The following is a 24,352-nucleotide window of genomic DNA, read 5'->3' as shown; positions in this document are numbered from 1 at the left end:
TACTATGTAATATACAGTGAAACCTGTCTAAGATGGACAATGTATGAGACGGAATCCTGTCTCGAACGGAATCAAAATAAAGTCTGTTCAATAATTAGTGCTTTGATTTGCACCTTTATAAAACAAGCCGCCTGGCAGTCGAGTGGTTAGGGAACTAGCTTCTCACTGTGCAGGTCTGGGTTCGAATCCCGGTTCGGGCATGGATGTTTACTAACACTAGCAAATTCCCTGGACGGATCATGCTGATCCCTTGGGAATGCGTGGGGATCACGTTATTATTAAAAAAAAAAAAAAAAAAAGTTATTTTAGTCTCTTGGCATTCCGTTTCTTACAGATTTCACTGTAATACTGTAAGATGGTGAAAAATGAAGTTTAAGTACAACCGAAAAGCTGTCGTACATCTAGAAAACTTTGTGCTTGTACATGTATGAAAATTTTAGAGTGATTAATGTAATTGTAACTAAACTTGTTTCAGTAAAAATTATTTAGATGAGCGCTGTGCTGTTTTAGGAAAAAGTTTTTTTCTTTTAATCTTGTCTTATCACTGCAATGAGATCATGTTTGTTTTCATGCTGCGTACCACACAAGTGTTATACAGGATTAAAATAGGGATTCAATGTGTCTACTCAAGGGGTCCACTGATTTGGCTCGAAATCAGCTTCTTTTAGACTTTGAAACATATACAGGCACTTTGTCTTGTAGAAACAAAAACTGTCTGAAAGTAATGAGAGGCACCTCAGAAAATAGTAATTCTATCAAAACAGTCTTGATAAGCCTGTATTCAAAATATGGCTCTGTCATTGCATAGATCAGTAATATTTTAATGCTATTGAGTCAATCTAAATTGGTTTTCATCAAAGAAAACATCCTCATCCCACTTAGCATCGAAGGATGCACTTTTTGGCTGGGACGTCATTTAAGCTTTACTGGGGGGGGGGGGCAAAGAACATGTATTTATGCATTTATATATCATGTACATATATATACACACCATTTTTAGTTTATTTTCAAAAGTGGGGTATATCTACTCTATAATATAAAATCACAAACTCGAAAAGGGCCTGTTGCTAAGCAACCGAGTGATGGAAGTGGGTGAAGTTTTTGAGTGACGGAAATCTGTTACGTTTTTGTGTTACGGAAGTCGGTTACGATTTTGGGTCAAGTATTCATTTAACTCTAGCACATATTGGGGCCCATTTGACCCATCAGGATCATGTTATGTGCATGTACCGAGAGGCTCCCATATCCTACAGCAGGGCCCTTAGGCTGGAATTTAGATGGCGAGCCCCCAAACCAGCTTTTCAGGGCCCCTCTGTGGTTAATTTATAGTCTGAAAAATCAAAGTGATAAGAATTGTTCTGGTCCTGTCAGCCCTGCCCTTGTAAGGGGGATGGGGTCATGCCGAGAGGTATGTATTTCTATGTATATAAAATTGATTTTCTGTCTGTCTGTGTGTTCTCTATACAAATCTACAATTTTTGACCGATCACCGCCAAATTTTACATATATAGTCAGAGCAGGGCAAATGCCCCAAATGGGCAAAAAACCGTAGGGCAACAATGGTTTTTGGGCCTCAACAATCACTTTCCGAACTTTTACTTTGGTTACCGTGGTTCCCTAGCAATGCGTTTCAGATGTGTATATGCCTTTACAATGGTTTTTCATTTCTTCAACGCTGCCAATGTATGTATAATATTTATGCCTTTATAATAGTTTGCCATATTTTCAATACTCCCAGTAATGAGGTTTTTTGAATGACGTCATAATCATTACCAGTATTGCTTTGAGGGTCAGGAAAAGGGTGATCCTCATAGAAGTCAGTGTTAAAATGGCCGATTTTAATGTAGAAATGCGGAAATTTGGTGGGGTTTTCTCTCACATAAATAATTTTAAAAATTTTATTAAATACTCAATTTTTGAAATATTGAGTTCGCTTAGAGATATACGAAGCCGGACCTTCTTTTGAGTTGGATATCCATGTAATAACATTGATTTCAACTTTTTATTTATATCTTCTCAAGCATGAAAATTAATGTCTCCGTATTGTCTTTTAATATTCAACTGCATAAATTCACATATATTTTAGGTTGTTTTAAAATTAATTATGGGCCCGTAAAAAGAAAAAATTTCACAGCTTTAATTAAGCATTTTTTGAAGCAGAAACAGGCAGAGATAGTTAACTTAAAATTCAAAGGGGGAAATCGAAATACCTAGCACCCTTTAAAAAAAGAAAAAAATATATATTTATTTTTTTTACGTTTCTTTAAATCTATAGTTCGTTTCAAGTTAACTTTGTATTGAAAGGGAAGCTACGAGGGAACCGCATCACACGTTGCTATGACAACGAAAGCCTTTCAACCAATGTATCGATGCGCGATCATGGTAAGGTATACCTGATTCTCGCCAATCTCACTGAGAAAAATCTCTTTTTTTTACGTATAATGGTGACCTAATTTAAAACTCTTAAACATATAAAGATGGATTCAAAACAATATTTTTTCAGTATTTTTTTTTCAATCATTCAAAAAATTTAAATATTCTGCATAAATGATCATCGTAAGCCTCCGATATATGGGAACTATATTTTGCTGCGAAGGAATACACTCTCTACCTTTCTCTGCACTGCAAAGTTATCCTGAAACGGAATATAGATTTGTTTGTTTCATGAGTCGCGCAGGAAGTCGCCATATTGGTGAACTTAGACACGGTTTGCATGTCCCTCAAAGAAAGAGGGAGATATCACGTGATCCAAAAAAGCCTCATTGAAGAAAACCTGGGAAACGCCGGGTATTACAGCTAGTGTATAATATACATATAACAACAGTGCTCCCAACACACAGGGTCGGGGTACCCGGGGGGGGGGATTGTACTTATACCTTCATGGGAAAGTTAAAAGTTTTCATTTCCAGGGGCCCGTGATGGATCTTATTGTTTTCTTGCTGCTTTAACGTTGAAAAATTTACGATAGCGGAAGCACAAGATATATCCAGTCTGGGGGCTCCAAAAAATTTGTTAATTCGGTCACGGGTAGTTGCGTGGGTGGTCCTGGATTTTATTCGTTGGTAAAACGAATACAAATGAAAAATTTTTATGGCATTCACACCAGGGACTGACGGACAAGCTTCCAAGTCGAGGCCCCATGTGTACAGGTTTCATTTTGGGGGCCCTGGATGAATCTCATTCTTTTCTGTTGTAGAATTTGCAACAGCGGATGCCCGAGATAAATCCAGTCTGGGTCCCCACTAAAAGTATGCGAATTGGTGTCCCGGGTAATAGGTTTGGGGGCCCTCGATTTTATTCGTTGGTAAAACGAATACAAATGAAAATGTTTCACGGCAATCGCAGCGGGGGATGACCGACAAGCTTCCAAGTCGGGGGGCCCCATGTTTACAGGTTTCATTCTGGGGGCTCTGGATGAATCTCATTATTTTCTGTTGCAGAATTTGCAACATCGGATGCCCGAGATAAAGACAGTCTGGGGCCCCACTAAAAGTATGCGAATACAACGGGCATCTGATTGGGGCCCCTAGCTTTCATTCATTGGTAAAACGAATACAAATGAAAATTTTTGATGGCACTTGCAGTGGCGGATGACCGACAAGCTTCCAAGTCGGGGGCCCCATGTTTACAGGTTTGATTTTGGGGCTCTGGATGAATCTGATTCTCTTTTTTTTGCTTTTTTTGTTTAACATTGTAGAATTTGCAACAGTGGAAGACCGAGATAAATCCAGTCTGGATTCCCCACTAAAAATATGAGTATTGGGTCCCCACTACTGGATGAGGCCCTGGATTTCTTTCGTTGTAAAATTGATGATAATTTAAAATTTTCTTGGCCCCTCACCGGGGAGATGTCCGACAAGCCTCCAGGTCGGGGCCCCATGGAAATGTTGACAAGTTTCATTTTGGGTGTCCCTTGATGAATCTCATTGATTTTTGTTGTTGAACATTGTAAAATTTGCAACACATCGGTAGCCTGAGATAAATCCTGTCAGGGGCCCTACTAAAATTCAGCGAAATTGAAGTCTGAGGACCCCATGGGCAAGTTTTCTGGGGGTACTTAATGAATCACATTTGTTTTTTGTTGCTTTATTATTGCAAAATTCGCTTCTTCAGTAAGCTGGTGCTTTCACATTTTTTAACATTATACAATTTGCAACAGCGGAAGACCGAGATAAATCCAGTCTGGATTCCCCACTAAAAATCTGTGTTCCCGCTGCTGGATGTGGGGCCCTGTATTTTATTCGTTGCAAAATTGAAAAAAATGAAAAAGTTTTGTGACCCCTTACAGGGGAGATGTCCGACAAGCTTCCAGGTCAGTGCTCCATGGGAATGTTGATAGGTTCTAATTCGGGGCCCCCTGGATGTATCTCATTGATTTTTGTTGTTTAACATTGTAAAATTTGCAACACATTGGTAGCCCGAGATATATCCAGTGGGGGGCCCCACTAAAATTCAGCGAATTGAATCTGGGGCCCCAGTTTCTGGGGGTGCTTGATGAATCTCATTTGTTTTTTGTTGCTTTATCATTATTTTTATTAAAATTTGCTTCTTCAGTAAGCTGGTGCTTTCACACGTCTCTTTCCATAGCACTCTGATGAAGTGGGACGAAATAAACAAGATATGTTGTGAAGAGAAAGGGGGGGGGGTTGCAGAGCCCCCCCCCCCAGTATATATACTTGTATATATATACATACACCATTTTTTTGTGTATTTTCAAAAGCCGGGGGGGGGGGCATGACCCCCAAATGACTGGCCTGACTTTTTGGCCAATTCACCTCACTTTCATTTGTGCTGTTTTGTGAGGGGAAGGTTTGCGTTCCTTTTTTGGATATACTGGACATTTGATTTTTTTTTATCACATTAGGTACTGGTCAATGTGTGTAAGGAAAGTTTTATTCCTTCCAAATTAGAGAGATTTTTTCACCGTAAAATCTGTGAACAATTGTCTTTTTCTGATGAATGGTAAGAGAAAGAAGCCTTCTTGTTCAAGCTTTCAGTCCATAGTTCTCAGGCTCTCTTATGAAACTAACTAACAGTCTTCAATCTTTTAATTCTTTTCTTAATTTTATGACTAAGCATCACAGTTTCTCTGAATGCAAGTACTTTGCCTTTTCAGTGTCCCTGTATTTATTATACAGGGTGATTATAAAAAAACTATCCCGACATATGGGCCCCTAACTATCATACCATTCACAGAAACTGAATGAAATTTTGGCATAAGGTATTTTGATGTGTATGCGCTCAAGAATGATATGGGAAACAACAGTGTCACTCTAACAGTTACGATTACAGTGAGAAAATTTCAAAAATATCAAATGGCAACACCAAGTATTTTGTATTGGAATGTGATCTCCATTGTGAAAAATCCTAAATAGCATTCGAACGGCAACTGTAGCATGAAAATCACTGGCGGTAGATAGGCTAAAAGTGAGGACAACCAATAAGGACAGAGAAGCAGCATAAAATAAAGCATTTTATTGTTTCACAAATTTTCCACATGACCTTGTGGAGGACTAATCAGGCTGGGATCTCAGCTGAAGAAACGGTGTGACGAATGAAACGAACATTAATGCTCTGGTGCACTGCAAAGTCCTTTTTACTTTTTCCTTGCCTAGCTCCGGGGATTTTCGTGCTACAGGTGCCATTCCAACACTATTTAGTGTTTTTCAGTATGGAGATCACATTCCAATACAAAAAACTTGGTGTTGCCATTTGATATTTTCGAAATTTTCTCACTGTAACCGTAACTGTTAGAGTGACACTGTTGTTTTCCATATCGTTCTTGAGCGCATACATCAAAATACCTTATGCCAAAATTTCATTCAGTTTCTGTGAATGGTATGATAGTTAGGGGCCCATATGTCGGGATAGTTTTTTTATAATCACGCCGTATGTTGTCTTTGGTATCTTCACGTTTTCAAAAGAAAATTTTGGTCTCGACTGTTATGCCAACATGAGAAAAATGCAAACATCTTTTTCGACGTCAGAAAACACATTTTTTTCCAGGTTTTGACTTATACTATAATTTTAACACTTTTTTTTCTGAACAAGTTCAGAACCCATTAAAATTATTTTCAGTTTAGTTCCATTTGTGTTTATCGCTCTAAAATTTTCATACATATACAAACACAATTTTTCACGATATGTAGGTTGTTTTTTTTTTGATTGGTTATTTTAATAAAAAAAATTTCAGCCTCCTTAGATTTAAAGCTAATACAGTGATACCTCGGCTAACAAAGATAATTTGTTCCACAATCATGTTCCCCTAGTGGAAACGTGATTTCCTATAGGTTTCTATGGAAGATCGTTTAATTTTTTATACAGGTACTGCTTAAAATTTTCAAGATATACCTGTTTTTTGGTTGTCCTCAAACTTTTTTCCACCATTTTATGATGAACAAAATATAATGATGAGAAAATTTGGTACCCCACTTATGGAAATTAATTTGTGAGAGTTTCACTTGTAAACTGCTGTATAGAATAAAGTTACTGGACAGTAGCAAATTAATCATGATTTATTTCGATACCAATATATTTTTTTTCTTTTTGCAAGAGGGGAACCCCTTATAATAATGAATTTCATTTTCAAGTTTGAATAACAATAAAATTTCTGATACCTTATTGATTTGATGTCTCAGTGAGCTTTAAGTCTTCTGGGACAATAAGAAAAACCTTTCATATATACTAATAATGGAAGTAAATTGTAGTTGAGTGTGAATCAAGAGTACAGAGAGTAAATTATGTGATTAGATCTTCAGAAACTGTCTTCATCAAACCCATTTTTTTTTCAATTATGAAACAGGTCCTGCACTTACTGTCTGTGCTTTCGAAAACCAGCCAATCTCAAGTTAATGGAGTCAAGTAAGTTGATAATATTATTGCTAATATAATATGTAATAATCTCAATCTTGAGCCGACCACCACTGTTACAGTGGTGGTCGGCTGAAGTTAGTTTTCTGTGGTTCATTACTTTGAGAGATAAATGTGCTGCGATCTCCTGATTAAAAGGTCCCACCACCAAGACCAACAGATCTACAAGAGTATAAACATTCAATCATTACACTTCACCCCTATTTAAAACATAGATAGCAGCACTAATAATTTAGCTCAATAGATGTACACATAAGATATTAGATGCACGTGCACACTTCCGACATAACACATTCAGTAAATTCAGTAAATATGGTAATAAACCAGAGTTGTGCTTGGTTGAAAGAAAGAACGGTATGAATGAAAATTAAACTGACCTTCACTTATAATATGCAATCTTATTTACAATGATATTGAAGTTTTTGGAAAGTAACTTGTATTGTCCATTGCATCAGGCATGTATAGCATTTTTTTCATGAGTTTCTGAAAGTTTTGAATGTGAAAAGTCTACCTCTGGTGAGGAATTCTCTTCTCCATGGAAATGCTTAGTTTTAATTTCAACATTCACATCTTGCAGATTTTCAGAGAGACTTGGCTTTATATAAGTGATCAATAATTATATACTATGAATTTTCTTTTACAACTCGTACATGTCATGATATGCTTCTTATCTGAACTCCTTGGAGGAGTAAAGCAGATGTCTTGACCCCCAAAGCAGAATGTGCCGAAATCTGCGACGTACGTCGCAGAACAATTTGGAAGAATTTTAAGAAAAAGTGCAAAAAAAAACACATGTATGGGGATTTTTACCGCAGAACATTTCCAGTCAGCCGAGGGCTCGTTGCAGAACAGTACTAAACATTCTGCTTTGGGGGGTCTTGACATATTCACATGAAATTTATGTATGTATTTTTAAGCAATTTATGTGTTGTTATTGAAACTTATTTTTTCGTAAATGGCAAATTTGAAACAATTGGATTTTTTCAACAAATTTTGAGTACAAATGGGCATAAATATTTATGCATTTCAGTTCTTAAATAAACCACACATACACCTCATAAATATTCCCCTGAAGAATCCTCTAATGTGCACATCGTAATATGCTGTCTATGGGTTCTGTACCTGACAAAGAAAGGGCCCAAAGGTGTCATCCTCAAACAGTTTCAAAAAAATTACCATCAATTTTGCTCATTTAGATATGCACAAAAACAATAAAATATCCAGCAGAGAAGTATTATGGACAAATAAAAAAAATGATATTTTGAACGCTAATAGAGATTAAGAATGAAATTAAAAACCCTGCAACCCTAAAGTCTTAGAGAGACGTCATTCAAACAACACAAGACTAGATACAGCATAGACAGAGAAAAGAAAAAAGAAACTAGAGTTTCTAGGGCGAAAAAACTGGAAAAAAGTTTTTTTATAGATATTGCCAAGAAATGCCAGAGATGGTGAGTAGCCAACTATGTTGCCATTTTTAATAATTTTTTATAACTTTAATAGTTGCATTCTGCCTCTAATATATATATTTTTGTTTTTATGTGTTTCTGCGCGAGATAAATATATTAAATTTTTTCCATAATTTTTTGACACGTTTAGACCCTTGTAAGATGAGGTTTGTTTCTTAAGAATGTTTAAGAAGTGCTGCCGTCTACCTTCCGAATTCCTAAGAAAACAACCTGGCAATACCCTGTTGTATTATGCATAAATTTTAAATGTTGCAGTCAGTTTCCCCAACCCCCAAACTACTACTTTTCAACTGTACATGCACCTCGTAAACATTTCTCTGGAGAATTTCAAAAGAATTGGTACATGCAGAAATGTGTTGCATGCTTGTATATGTGTGACCCTAACATATTCATGCTGTCAGAGTTAACGTTTGTTTCGTGTTATACTGGTGCTCCCATCTGTCCTCCAGATTTTGAAATGAAAATGGCAAATGCCTGAATTTTCATTGAGTCAGAAGGAGACATGTAGCAGTCCAAGAACTATCTGAAACCATGAAGTTAAGCAAAAAGTTAATTATTGTATGCTTTACCAGCAGGAATTTTTCTAGTCAAACTTGAATGTCTATGACTTACATTTACAAATTGATCAAACTAATATTTTATCAGTCTATGGTGATAAATGGTCATTCGATTTTTGGTAAAAGTTCATTTTTATCCTCTCCTATTTAACACCACCATAGTTTATAGCTTGTTCTCTTATTTATTTGAATATGTTTAATTCAGTTGAACTTTTAATTTAAAGTCCAAAATCACGCTGGAGAAAAAGTTTGAATTATCCAATTAATCTGTCGTTGCATAAAATGACTAAAAATTGCAACTTAATCATCAACATTCACATAGGATAATAATTATCTATTAAAATTTTATGATCTGATGCGAAACTGTCCCTAATAGTTAATAATTTTTCTAATTATATTGATTGATATTAGCTGCTGCATCATGTTCAAATGTTCTGGAATCATTATCATTGCAGAATTTCTTGACCATGCTCAAAGCCTTATTTATGGAAACAGTTCCTGATCATCTGTTATGAAACTGTTTTCAAAAATTTGCTTATCATTCTTATGCTATGAAGGAAATATACTTTCATTTACATACTAAAATTTTTATTTTCTAATAAAGTCAAACCCAAAAATTTTCAGTGAATAGGGACTACACATCTTAATATGTGATTCAATATAACACCAAACTCATTATAGCGCTAGAAATCTGCAAGACAAAGGACGGTGTTACATCAGGCTTTGATTGTACTTTCCATATTCTATATGACGAGGATAAAGAGATTTTGAATGGTACATCTTTATCCATAGGAGGAATAACATAATTTGTATCAAGTTGTACACATTCTCGACACACTCCAGTTGAACAATGTTAAAATGGGCATTAAATTATCAAAGAAAGAATAGAGAAAAACAGAATTTTGAAACTTTTATTTGTCTTTAAAGATTTGTTGTTTAACAACTTGGTCAATTGAAGCAAGTCTAACGACTTGTAGAATTTTTCCAAACTGAATTTTCTCACACAAAAATCATGATGTTTTTTCTCCAACTTCAAATTATCCAAAAAAATTCAAAGTAAACAAGACATTTTTAATATTAAATTAGATAGAAAACTGAAGGGGAGTTTCTAACCTTGTACCTTGTTGGAATTAACCAAGTTCTACTGTAGATGGCTTAGTATGAATGTTTATTATGATGGAAAGGGAGGATGAGATTCAGTTCATTCCAAATGCTGTCCAACAACCCTTTCTATCTCTAGCTCTTTACATTCTTTTCCTCCTCTTTTTTTTTTTTCTTAGCTGTTCTGACTATTTCTTTATTTATCTGTTTTTCACTCTGTGATATTATTTTTTCCCTCTCTCTCTCTCTGGGCCATTCAGCTTGTGTTTGAGAGGACCTGGCACTTTGACAATAATCTGTTTTGTCTGCTGCCTCCTGTTTCCTGGGGGGGTCTTTTTTTTGAAAAAAGCTGACTTTTTTTTCTGATTTCTCTTTTCCTTCTCATATATACCAACACACAATCAGCTGTAGTTGTTCATTTCACTCACTGATGGAGGGATTCTCCATCACCACTCCATTTCTTTTAGAAATCTCCAGTGTTTTCTCCCCCATGTTTTTTTTATTGCTTCTCAATATCATGTTTGTGTGCTTCCTTGAACTGGGAAGATCAATGTCACAGTATGTCATTGCCAATTTGTTCTCCATGGATGGTCTTGTTCAGTTAAAGCCTGCTGTTATGCAATCCTCTGTTTAGAAATAATGCTCTATATCCTAGTAAATATAATAGAGACATGCTGAAATGGGTTGTGAAATCTTCTAAGGTAGAAGAGGCTTGTCAGTGTTCATGCTATTGGAGCAGGGGTAGCCTAGAAAAGCCTTTTTCTGCAAGGTAGTTATTCTTAAAGGTGCAGTAATTTGCAAAAATAGTGCTTCAAAAATTTGTGTAAGCTTGGAATTTGATGTGATGATTTCAGAATATCTTTGTTATGGGAGTATGTAATTTGTGTTTTTTGATTCATTTCCTATGCCCCTAGGTGTTATTTTATGATAAAATTTATTGATTTCTTGCATTTCATCATGCAGTGAAAATCCTGTCTAATGATAATCACCTATGTAAAAATATTACTCTATAGTAATATTTGTATGTATTTTTTATAGTATTACTCATAGTATATTTAAAGATGAGCTTTGGTCGCTGATTATCATCTCCTGTTTATTAACATTTAAATTATCATAGTAATAAACTGTAATTGTGGATGATTATAAAGATTAAAGTTTGCAGGAAAGCTAAACAAAATTTAGATGCAGTCTGTACAGAAATAATCCTTCGCGATGCCTTAGACAATAAGTTTCTTCAGTCCTGTCCCGTATAAATTGTTCTTGGATGTTATTATATATATTGAAATTTATCTATACTTAGAATGTGTGAACAACAAAGTTCTTTAAATACTTGTTTACTTAAATACTTAAAATACACACTGTTTTTGTTGCATTTTATGTGTCATGTCAAGTTTTTCTTTTCTTTACAGCTCCATCTGTGAGGGAAGTTTAAAATATTTTTAATTTATCAAAAAAAAAAAAAAAAAAAGAACAAACTCTAGGCTATTGATAAGTATTTTAGTGCAAACCGTACACCTTTTTATGTCAATTGGGTGATTTGTTATTAATTTCTAAAATCTGTCCAGGACTTGACATCCACCCTGTATTTCTTTGAAATTAATTCATTTCCTGGTTGTTATTTTTCATTACTTGCAAATTCATGAAGTTATATGACAGGGCTGGACAAATCGCAAATAAATCTAAGCACCAGAAGTCCAAAATAATGCTTTTTCTGACTTTTTCAGGGCATTGTCACCCTCTTTCATGTTGGCAGATATGCTGCTTTAAATTCAAACATTTCGTGCTGCAGTCCACCTGCAATTTGGTAACTAAAAAGAAAATTTTAGGCAACCTAGCACCTAGGATTTGTCCAGCCCTGTTATATGAAAATAAGATTTTTCTCATTGAATTATATTATTTCATATTTCAGAGGTTTTCCATCATTTTCAAAGACTCATGATTATTGTAATGATGATATTTACCGCAACTTGGATGATTTGGCCAAGTGAGTTTGACTTTTGATTTGGTTTCATGATTTCATCAGAGCTTGACCAAGAATTCATGACTATTTACCAGTGTTTGTTATCCTGTTGATGAGTGAAGTATTAGTGCATTTAATTGTATAATTTTAATTAGGCTTAACATTGCTATATTCATATGAAAGGTGGATTGAGCGCAAGTATATATTTTTTTAAAACTGTTATATTGTATATTTGATGTTTGACAGTGGAGTCGAAGAGACGATGGTGCCTCTGGAATTTCCCATTAATAATAAAAAGTCCAAAGAGGAAGATATTTATGAGGATCTCTGTTACGTGACTCTCAGAATAAATGAGGTATTTTTTCCCCCATCCCCCCCCCCTTCCATGTGTTGCTATCTTAACCTGCAAAATTGTCTTGGCATCTTGAAAAATTGATGGCCGGAGGCAAGATGGTTCATACATATCTCCACTGCATGGTGATGGATCAGGATCCCATCCAATTTAGGGGAAAGTAGAGGGACTGATATACGATGCATCAACATTTTTTACAGATGGGAATGGATGTTAGAACTTGCTTTTTGAAAATGAAATTCATTTAATAGCATGTTTTTTCCCTATAAATTATTTTCCAGTTTATTTACTTGTACAATGCATGTAATTTTTTTTTTCATGCATGTTTATTAATAATGTGCCCTTAAGTATTTGTAATAAACACATGAATTCATGTTTTTGATTTTTCTCCGCTTTTAGCAAAATGATTTTTGAAATGCTTTGCAATTCAATTTGCTACAACTATGTTATGAGTACTATATTACAAAGTACTTCATAATGGTTTTAGTTCATATTTGTGTGCCTTAGACACTTTATATACAACAAATTATTGAACAAACATTTTTCCATTTATGAAAGTACAATAGGATCCCGATTATCTGAGCTAATGTGGACTGGACCTACCTCAGATAATCCAGACTGTACAGAATTTTGGCATTGAATGAAGAACAAAGCCATAAATGGAGGAAATTTTGTTTACATGAAAGTTATTGTATAGTGCAGTGGTTCCCGACCAGGGGTTCAGGACTGATTGTTCAGGAAAATTAAAATTATGTTAAAAATTTAATTTTTGATCCTTAAAAATATGAATCATACCAATATTTTGACTCGTCTTCTGATTTCTGCTTGCAGAAATATGTCATAAAAATTTTGCGTTGTGCAAGTTTCTTTTTAAATTAGTGAAAATCGTACTTGTTTTCCATTTCGGTTGAGAAAAAATACCATTATTTACCTAAACTATTTTGTGGTTTGTTTACATTGGTATCTCGTGTTATTAGCATGTGGTGCTCAGATTTGATACTGTCGTGAACACACGACTCAGGAAAAATGTCAAAAAATGGCTGGATAATTAATTCATAGAAATTAATTGTTGGATAATTAATCAATTACAGAAAAATCCTGAATTTTCTAACGTTCATATTCTAGGTATTAGTCAATGGGTGCAGGAAGGTAAGTCGCATTGCTCTGTGGGTGTGGGAAAAAAAAAATGCTAGAACCACTGGTATATAGTGCAATGAAAAAATCAAATTAATATACTGTGGTATGAAGTTACGTGGGACACAGTTACACATTTAATATCTTAAATGCAATTCAATGTATTCTGACATCATGTACTGTTGAAAGCTTCAGAGAGCACCGTAGTGCTTGTGAGTGACTGATGTTTCTCTAATTAAGAGGGCTCTAAACTCATTTTTCTAATGCCTAATAGACCAACCTCTTCTTCTGAAAAATTAATTCCCATCTCCAAGCTAACCCATAAGATCTACTGTATATGTAGCTTCTAATTAATCCTCAAATCATTCTATGCATCCTCATAAAGTCAATATATCTCATTTTTGGGGGAAAAAAACTGGTTGCAGTATTTGTGAACAAGTTTGTTGTGATGCTGTACATTTAGGATATCATTTTACTGCACCTAATTTTTTCAATGAATTTATGATAAGTATCTTGGATATATAACCCAAAGTGCAGTTGATCATCATGACTTAGATAATTAGGATCCTATTGCATAATGAATACTTATTACTGTAGACTTTCAAAGGATGAAGATTTTTGTCCTCACAGTCTGAAGTAAAATTTCTGATGATGGGAAACATTGCAACAGAGCATAAAAAAGAATAAATGTGATAAATCTGGTTATTATACATAATAATTGATTATTATGCATAATCACTGAGCATTTTGGTGAGTTTGATAAATTTCAATAAATTTATCACTTTTACTGGTGGTTATCATAGTACCCAAGTGCCATTGGTAAATTTAATGAGTACTAAAAAAAAAAAAAATCACTTTTACTGGAAATCATGCATAAACCCAAGCATCGTGCAGTTGGTGACGATGATAAATAGTACTATAATTCATACATGATAACCGTGCTCGACAATAATCATCACTCGTACTAAATTAATTTGATTTTTTTTCATATTTATGAAATACACCAATTACACTAGAGCAGTGGATCTCAACCTTTGGAAGCCTGCTGCGTGGTAAATCACTTTCGTGTAAGTGAAAGGCACGGTCATACACACAATCAATTATAATATAATGGAAAATAATCTGAATCACTCGCGCCCCATTGTGACTAGTATCAGAGGCCAGTGGTTGAGAAACACTGCACTAGAGTATTATGCATAATCACAGATAAAGGCAATAAATTTCAAGTATTTATCAAACTTATCAACAACAATAATCTCTGATAAAAGCAATGGAATTTATCAAACTTACAAAGATGATTGATAACTATAGATAGATAGATGATATATGCGGAATAACCAGTTGTTATTCATAATAACTGGCTATTATGTGTAATGACTGATTTATCACATTTACCATAATGTATATATCAAAGAGATACACACATTAACACTTATATGCATAGCTTCGCATACGTGGAAAGCATTTCTTGAACTCAAATGGCTGATATTACACACAAATTTGTAATTTTATGCATATTTTTTTACAGAAAATTGCAGGAAGTATGGCATATACCATTTACACACATTTATATGCTTTATTATTGCAAAAATAATAATAATAATAATAATAATAATTATATATATAATGTATATATATATATATTTTAAGTTTCTCTCTTAACCTTCAAATTCAAAGAGTAATCAACATTCAAGGAAAAACAATGTATTTAAGGACTGAACAAAGATGCAGTAATAAGTAAAGTCTGAAAAGAAAAAGTTCTCATTATGTACAAGTACTGAGAGAATGAAATACCAAACGAATGCACAAGTTTATGTTCAACTTTTAAAATGCATAAGCATGGCATGCCTTTGATATAATCGCCAGAAATTTGAGCATTTTCTAAAACATTTTTCACCCTGCATGGATACATAGTGATGCAACTTGTGCTTTGTGCTTTTGTCTAGTTTGCAATTTGTAGATGTTCTTTTGTCATGTAAGTTTTGCATGATTCACATGCATGATTTTTTGTACATTTTTCGCATGTATTGTTTCCCTCTCTTTATCTGCTTTGTAGTGATGTTGATTATGCAGCTAATGGTGAGCAATCATATATTCTCACAAATGAAGATGAAGGGGATGATCATGGGATTTACGAAGATATAGTCCAATATAAACCTTGTAAGGTATGTGTTTGTGTATGTATGAACACGTTGCCTTTGGTCATACAAGTTTTAATTTTGGTATGTGTTTTTGAATTTCTGAATTATGCGAAGTTTGGTTTCATATTTTATGTATATCTATTGGTCTTATTTGACTTATATCTAGTTAGTTTGTCCTCTTCCTTGTAAGATGTGATGGTTTTTCCATAGCATATACTGTTTCCCCCCACTTCACCCGCATTATTTGGCATGCCAGAAAAAAAAGTGTTTTACTGGCATGCTGGGATTTTTCACACAAAGCACATCTCCGTCGGTGGTGGTGTGCTTGCTCGACCAGACCACTTACTCATCTTGCACGTCTTGTCATTATTGAACTTGATGCACTAAACCATACATGTTCAATTTATGACCTGTGGACCAAATGTGGCCCTTGAAGTAATTTGATGTGGCTAATAACCTCAAACCTAATTTTGAGAAACGAACTAAGCACATTTAAAAATCGTTCAAGAGACCCACAGCACATTTACAGTTCACTTAAAAGTGACCTATGGTGCAGTATCAAATCACTTTAGCGGCTCACAGTATGTTCTCAGATAACTTTAGTAGTTCACAGTATATTCTCAGATCACTTAAGTGGCCTGCTGCACATTTACAGATTACTTGAATGACCCGCGGTGAAGTTTCACATCCCTCAAGTGGTCCACAGTACATTCCCGAATCACTTAATTGACTCACGACACAGTTCCAGATCAATCAAGTGACTTGCAGAACATTTGCAGACCAGTTAAGGAAACCCACAACATATTTACAGATCAATCAAGTGGCCTGCAGGACATTTGCAGATCAGTTATGGTAGCGGCAGCATATTTCCAAATCACTTGAGTGGCACGCAGTGAAGTTTCACATCTTTAGGCAAATTTACAGATATTTAAATGACCCGCAACACATTTCCAGATAACTTGAGTGACCTGTGGCACTTTTTACAGGTTGTAAAGCTACACACTTGCCCACTTTCTGTGAAAGGTTGAGTCCCCCTTGCACTAAATCCCCACACATATTTTTGTGACATGGCATTAGTGCTGCGCAATTCAACAGGTTGACAAGGAATTTTATACTAGTTTTATAAAATTTATACTTATGTTTTTCTGAGGAATAATCTGATGCAATAAATGAATTCTAATGAACATGTGATAAAACTGCAGTTCTTTTGGGAAATTCAAACAAAATAGGTCAAATTTCAGAACCGATGCCTTCAGTTTGTCATTTTCACAGTTATAAAGATTTATATAGACGTAGAGGAATATTATAATTTATATAGTTTTGTTGGAAATTCGAAGAGTGTTAGTGTTAATAATCATTTTTAAAAGAAGTAGTATTGAATCTTCATGTTGAAATAGTGATTGAGAAAGAGAAATTAAAAAACAAATAAATACATTGAAGTGAGAGGAACGTTCACATGATTATTTTGTGGATATTGCTTTTTTAGTTTGACTTTCTTTTGTTGAGTAAGTTCAATATATTTAATGCATCAATTTAATATGTTGGTTTTGATATCGAGTTCGAAATATGTTTGTAACAAAATTTAAAGATTTGAAATACTTTTTTCAGAGTGTTGCTGCTGCACAACCAGTCCATCCAGTTGAAAAACGTGATTACTGCATCAAGGAGCTAATAGAAACAGAAAAGAATTATATAGAGGCATTAAATATGATTATAAAGGTACTAGCTACATCACAAAATTACCAACATTTTTTCAGAGAATTAAGTAAATTTACTGTAATACCAGGGCTTCAGAATTTTCACGTTCCAGGTTGTCATGGCGAATAGAAAATCTTCAGAGTTTTATTCTGTCGGTTGAGATAAACTTGATTTTCTTGGAGCATAGGTTATATGACCAGGGCAGGAAAAATCTAAGGTGTTTGTTCACCATGGTACTACCACTTGACCCTATAACACACTTCGTACACATACCTCTATGGAATTTCTAACGAATTGGTACATGCCAGAATGTTTGTTCTGAGTGTAAGCGTGACCTTAACGTATTTATGGTGCCGGAATTGTGCTTGCTTCATGCTGTCATCTGTCTTCGATATTTTGAAATGAAGATGGTAAATGCTTGAAATTTTATGTTATAGATATATTTTATGTTTTATTGTGTTGTAGGTCTGCCTGCTCTCTGTGGAGGGACTATTCGCCATGGCAAATAAATTGTATATTAGCCTAAAATATTTTAGTTGTGACCGTCGAGTGTGTAAAATCTAGTCTGAGAACTTCAATATTACATCATTGAAAGCTGAATGTGATGATTTCAACTAAACTACAGTGAAATCTTGATATAACGATACTCTGCAGACTGAGAAAAAAATATCGTTTTAAAGGGATTATTGTTATAACAAGGTTTCACTGTATTTAGTAATATAGCGCAAGCAATTAATTTTTTGGGATTGCTTTTTTTTTTCTAGCCCTGAATTATGCCCAAAAAATTTAGTATTGGAAATGAATTTTTTAGTTTTATTATCTGTGGTTTTGTTATTAGTTCGTAAATTATTTTTCCCCCTTGTATTTTCTTTTCAGCATTTTATGATGCCACTGAAACCTCGGCTAAAACCTGAAGACAGAAAAATCATTTTTCTCAATATTAAAGTGAGTACCACAAAAATGAATTTTTTTTTATGAACTTTTATTTATTTAACCTAAAACGTGATGTCTCATTATCTTCCTTAGCACAATCTATAAAACTAAATATATATACTGTGAAACCTGTCTATGACAGACACTGTATGAGTTAGAAACCTGTCCTAAACTGAATTAAAATATAGTCTGTTTAGTGATTAGTGCTTCGATTTGCATTTTTAAAAATGGAAATTTGTCTGAAACAGAATATTATTTCAGTCTTTTGACATTCCATTTCATACAGCTTCCACTGTATATATAGTTCATGTTTTGAGAAACTGCAAAGTCAAGGAAAATGTGAAATACTTTGTATAAGTCAAGGAGAAAATTCCATGAATGGAAAAAACAATTGTAGAAACATTTTGAAAATTGAGATTTTGGATTATATTTCTTTCTTCAGGAGTTTCGTCAAGAAAATCACCAAGTAAATTTTGCTAGGAACCCTGAACTTGAAATTTTATATATTTGAAATGAATTACAGTCTTCCCCATCTAAGCTATGCTCATGTGTATCCCTGTGCAGAGTCGAAGATGCTTTCACACAGAATTTTTACAGCATTTTAGAATTTTGCTATTCCAGTCTTTGCTATACAGTAGACTCTTGATAATCCAGCCATCAAGTCTGTCTAGCAATCCAACGTTTTCTTGCCGGTCTTTTTGTTTTCTTGCCAGATCATTGTTTTACTGGAAAAATATAGGCTATGCCCCACAAATATGAAGACACATAAAGAGGAAGACAAATGAAAAAAAACAAACACACACACACACCCACTCCTTGAGGGATTATATGCTATATACCCCCCCCCCCCCCATAACTATAAATATATCTATGAAGGTGGTTGGCTCCTTGCTGATGTGAAAAAAATGGAAATGCTATCACATGCCTCTGCATGTGTCTGCTGCTCAGAATGAAAACAATATTCTACTAACTTTACCCATTGCATCTATACAGTTCAGTCTTTGCTTGGATTTGATTTAGTCTCCTTCATTTGTGATAGTGCCTTGTCTGCATCTCTGTTTCTCTTATGTGTGCCAAGTGGTTGCATATTTGAAACGAAAGCATAAAACATTAACTCTCGTTTAAAAAAATTGAATATTAAAGAGCTTGAGGAAGGCGGGAAGTTGGTTGGCTTTACTGAGCAATAGCCCCATCCTTCCCTGTGCAACCCTAGTTTTTTACTCTGGTTGGAATAATACAGTTACTAAGTATAATTGTTTTTTTTTGTTTTTTTTTGCGGGAAAAGAAATGTATGGATTCACATTAGGAAAACTCATCTCAGTAAGTTTATAAACTAATCAATATTCTAAATCATATTAAAAGTTCAGTTAATTTTTGTATTTTCTTGCCATTTTGTTGATGAAAAATCTGGCATAAAGTGATTTACATAATTTGAATGTATTGTTTTTTCAAAGATCTTCCAGTAATCTGGCATACCCCTGGTCTGATATGTGCTGGATTACAGAGTCTACTGTATTATCATAGTGTTAAAATACTCAAAAAATACTGCACACAGTTACACTAAATCCCCACAGATAAAAAAATACTTGGTGTACAATGAAGTTAATAATGAAATAATTTCTATGTGATATTAAATCATTTCAGGAATTGGCAGAAATTCATACGGGTTTTCATAGTGAGCTTTACAAGGCATGCATGTCAAACCACTACAAAATCAGTGACTGTTTTCTGCACTGGAAAGATAAGTTCATTGTCTATGGTGAGTACTGTTCAAACCTGCCAGATGCACAAACGCTGATTGATGACTTGTGCAACAAGGATCCATTAATTAACCAAGCAGTTGATGTAAGTTCCTTAATTTTGATAATTTTATAATTCTCTTTTGTACAATATCAAGTTCTTTCCTTTCCAATCAGATAACTATCATTGTATGAACATTGTAGGTTTCTTGATTTCTTGTTGAATTGATTACATGAATATTATTTTTTTCTAATTATGTAAACTTTTTATTTTTTTCTATGTAGCGTTGTCAAAATGAAGCAAATGGCGGCAAATTCAAGTTAAGGGATCTTATATCAGTTCCTATGCAGAGGGTGTTAAAGTATCACTTACTTTTAAAAGTAAGTTAAATATAATTCTTTTTTGTTGACCTGAATGTCTTTTAAATCATCTGGTGATAATGGGTGCATTCGCAAAAAGCTGTGTAACAAAATACTTTAAACAAAAAGTAATTTCGCATTCACTACTTCATGGTTTTACACTATTCATTATGCAGCAACTAATATTCACCACTCAAAATTCTGGTGCACATTTTGTGTATAGGTGAAACAACAGTTTGCATAACAAAACAGTTGGAAGCATAGGCCCATTCAAGGTTTCATGATTCTGATGCTATCTCATAGCATTCAATTGCCTTCTGTATTTTTAGGACATGCACAGGCATAAAAAATGTTTGCCAAGCTTTGCAAAGAGCTAGAAATAAAAGCGCTTCATTTGTTAAAAACGATCTTGCTGGCTTGAACGGTAAAATGTAAACAAATGCCTTTAAAAAAGGATGGACAGCACAGGTCTCTTCCTTGATTTATTTGCATTGGACCTTGTGATTAACAAATTTTGTACTGTACTTTTGGAAGTGGTCTCGAAAAAGCGTCATTCTTGAAAGACTAGCATGTCTTCACAATTTGCTGTGCATCAAGGAAAAGAGTTGACAGACTGGAATTTGGAACACTCCTAGAAAAAATAATGTAATGCATTGTGAGGAGAGAGAGAGAAAAGAATCATCTGCAGTTGCTAGTACACACTATTTTGGCCCAAAATAATTTTTGTTATGAAGTCATTTCTGTCATTTTGCTTTGGCTCAAGTCAATTTTAAAGGATACTGAAATATAGTGCTATGAAAAAAATGTTTTAATTTAAATTTTTTTTCATAAGACTATGATTATGTTGTCTTGGGAGGAGTGGTGGTACCCTCCCCCTTGCCCTGCTTTTTCTAATTTTTGGAGTGGGAGCCCTGACATAGTGTAAAATGAGAAAATATCATCGGTATCTCATCTCCCTTCAAATTATCATTCATCAAATTGGCAAGTTATTTATCTTAGTCTTTGGTCAGTTTTTATTCTTTTATTGTTCTTAGTGTTTCATAAAAGTTACCTTTAAATTTTGGGCAGTATCTGGGAATGGTTTTCATAGAAATCTGTGAGAAATCATGCTTTAGTTACCAATGATTTCAGCTTACGAATATGATTCTGGAATGAAGTATCTTTGTTAGCCAAGGTATCACTGTATCAAAAAATTACCTAATTTATACAGAATTTAATCACCATCTTTACTATCTCACTATCTCTTTTCTATATCATAATTTTTTAAAATTTATGCGAAAGAAAAAAATTGAGTTTGGTGATTTTTTTTTTACTTCATATTCTATGCTATAGGAATTGATAAGGAATACACCAAAAACTCATGAAGACTATACAGGATTGCAAAAAGCTCTTGATGCTATGCTGGTATGTAGTTTTTTCCTTTTCCCCTATCTTTATAATTTTATATCACCATCTTAGACAGTTAGTATCCAGATACGTCCATCAGTTTACTGTGTAGAAAGAAGTGTTTTTTTAATTGATTTTCCATTGAATCATCTATCCCTATAGGATCTTGCTCAGTATATCAATGAAGTCAAGAGAGATAATGAGACCCTTCAAATTATCAGGGATATCCAAAGAAGCATTGCTGATTTACGAATGGTAAGCTGAAACTGTTTTCTAATATTTTTGAATAGCATATTGTTTTTTCTGTTTAGTTTTATTTTATGGCTGATGTAATTGAATTGTGGTAAGTTTTGTGGGGAGACAAACAACAGTTGCAAAACTGAGTATCACAATTAATTAAATCAAGTTTCTTGATTTGTTACCCTAGTTTGCTCTTCTTTGCTGCAGCTGTGATTCCCAACCCAGAAACAATACATTCCATTAGATACTCACAGGTACATTGCCAGTTTTTCATTTTTGATTCAGAAGATAGCAGCCCCATATAAAACATAAACAACATCATTTTGTTACATAATTTCCTTATTGCTGCAGAAAAAAATTATCACTTGGAAATTGATGTTGGTTAAGAGTTCTGAATAAACAAGATTCAGATAATTTATGTCAGATTCCTCAATTATGTCATGTTTCTCAACCTTTCTTAACCCAAGGACCAGTCAAATTTCTGAGGCAGTTCGACAAACCACTTATGTCCCTTATTATAGGACACTCCAATATTTTCAGTTGTTCCGAATTGTTTTAACATTTGTCCAGTTTTTCAGTGATGCTTATTTAAATTTTTATGTTCACTAAAATCGTGAATGAACAATGATTCATAATTATTGTGATGATTATGGCTATATAAATACAATCTTGCACATTTGTTAGGTTTAATGTTTTTTCCCCAATGTTTCCGCGATTTTAACTATGATCTTACGAAATCTTCGGAACAAATGGTGGCATTACATTATTGTTCGACTGCATATAGTAGGTATATGCATCACCTGCATCACTGAGGTAAAAAGAACTTTTTTTTGTAGGGTTGCAACAAAGCTTCGCGGTGATGAAGAGAGAGGAACGAAAACAGAAATTTTTGAATTCATTCACTGGCATTTGGACGCAATATTACATCCTTGATCATTAAGTGGTTAACAGAACGAAAAAGTTTGCAAAGAATGTATTATTGCACTGGAAAAACAGCAATTACGAATCTGTTGTATCTTTCAATATCAAGAGTTATGATGCAAAAGCGGGCTTATAAATTCAGAATGACTATGCTCTTGGAAAAGGGATGAAGTCCCGGATGAAATAACAAAAGGGTCAAGGAATAAGAGATTTGCATATTTTTTTAAATCAATTTTTGTAAATTTTTCCTTACAAATTCCCCTGCTCAACTTTATCCTAGAAAATCATGGTCTCTTATCGGGCTTTTCTTGATACCCGCGATTGGGCATTTGTGGTGGGCTGGAAATGAGTTTCGGTACTTTAGGGTACAAACATTCCATTCCAAGTTGTCACCTGACGTCAATATAATCGTTTTTTGGAAGTCATAAAATGTCTCAAACACGACACGATAAAAATGGTCATTATGTCCATTTTCAAGCCGTCAGAAAAATGACCATTTGCATCTAATATCAATATATCAATTTTGTCAAACATATCAGATAAATCTGAATTAAGTTCATAAAAATTTGATCTTATGCTCTGTATATTTAAATGTAACACGTTAAATACAGATGAATTTTTTTGTAAGGCACAAAAGTGAGTTTAAATCTTCCAGGCTGTTCAGAGTTACATAATTTGCGATATATTCAAAGTTGGACGGATCATCAGTTTCCAAATTGAACAACTGAGACATTATCTAAGTCTGATTCTTGCCTTATTCTAAACATCCTGGGTTTTTCTGTGTGCTGTACAAAAATTTTGCCATCTTTGACCAAACAAAATTTGAAATTATCATTTTTGAATGACATATTGGTAGAGCAGTTTTTTTTAAATTGGGGGCTAGGCGTTCATTCAGGTATACTGGTGTCTCGTTAAAGCGAGAATTTAAGTCTGATGCTGGTAGGTGTTTTTGCTTCGCTGCTACGATGATCCAATCGTCCTCTATTTTTGATGAGAACTGAACTATTATGGGTTTGTGGCAATCCTTTTTGTTTGTAGGTACCTGGTTCACAACAAGAATGTTATCCAGTTGTGGCACCTCTAGATTAATAAGCACAGATTTCACCACATTCATCACACTCTCGTTTTCCACCTCTGGCACACCACTTATTTCCAAGTTCCTATGTCGGGAGGAGTATTGTTGTATTTCGGTCATTTTGACTTTTAATTCAGCAACCTCACTCTTCAGATGTTTGTTTTCAGATTGAATAATCGAGTGATCTTGCTTCATAGTACTTATCTCACATTTTAGTATGGCAATCGATGCTGTCAGATCGTTGACCACTTCATTATGATATTCCAGGTTTTTTGAGTATTTCGTAAACTGACTGGTAATAAATTATTTGAGCCCAGAGTTTTCTGCTTGTAGCTTCTGGAAAAGGTCACTAATATTTTCAACTGGATTTGTTTTATCCAAATTTCGAGAGGTAGATTCAGTGGCACTCTTCGTAG

General features: G+C 34.3%; 1 protein-coding gene across 3 annotated transcripts in view; it reads left to right on the top strand.

The window, feature by feature from the left end:
• The window catches only part of LOC149084079 (guanine nucleotide exchange factor VAV3-like), an 82,154-nt gene that overhangs the window by 39,911 nt on the left and 17,891 nt on the right, over nucleotides 1–24,352 (top strand). For 2 of the 3 annotated variants that reach the window (XM_089234431.1, XM_089234430.1), the window contains exons 3-11: nucleotides 6,803–6,861; nucleotides 11,907–11,981; nucleotides 15,500–15,608; nucleotides 17,193–17,303; nucleotides 18,159–18,227; nucleotides 19,860–20,060; nucleotides 20,240–20,335; nucleotides 21,647–21,718; nucleotides 21,863–21,955. In XM_089234431.1, coding sequence (XP_089090557.1) covers nucleotides 6,803–6,861; nucleotides 11,907–11,981; nucleotides 15,500–15,608; nucleotides 17,193–17,303; nucleotides 18,159–18,227; nucleotides 19,860–20,060; nucleotides 20,240–20,335; nucleotides 21,647–21,718; nucleotides 21,863–21,955 — 885 coding nt within the window. Of the gene's footprint in view, nucleotides 1–6,802; nucleotides 6,862–11,906; nucleotides 11,982–12,203; nucleotides 12,313–15,499; nucleotides 15,609–17,192; nucleotides 17,304–18,158; nucleotides 18,228–19,859; nucleotides 20,061–20,239; nucleotides 20,336–21,646; nucleotides 21,719–21,862; nucleotides 21,956–24,352 lie in introns of all 3 variants that reach the window. The other variant, XM_089234429.1, reaches the window with a different exon arrangement.

The sequence above is a fragment of the Pholcus phalangioides genome, unplaced genomic scaffold (assembly GCF_987345545.1).
Source record: "Pholcus phalangioides strain wild (caught in Gottingen) unplaced genomic scaffold, Ppha-v1.0 ptg000008l_1, whole genome shotgun sequence".
In the NCBI taxonomy this organism is placed as follows: Eukaryota; Metazoa; Arthropoda; class Arachnida; order Araneae; family Pholcidae; genus Pholcus; species Pholcus phalangioides.
Note: the sequence above shows the minus strand (reverse complement) of the source record. Positions and strands in the feature narration are given on the sequence as shown.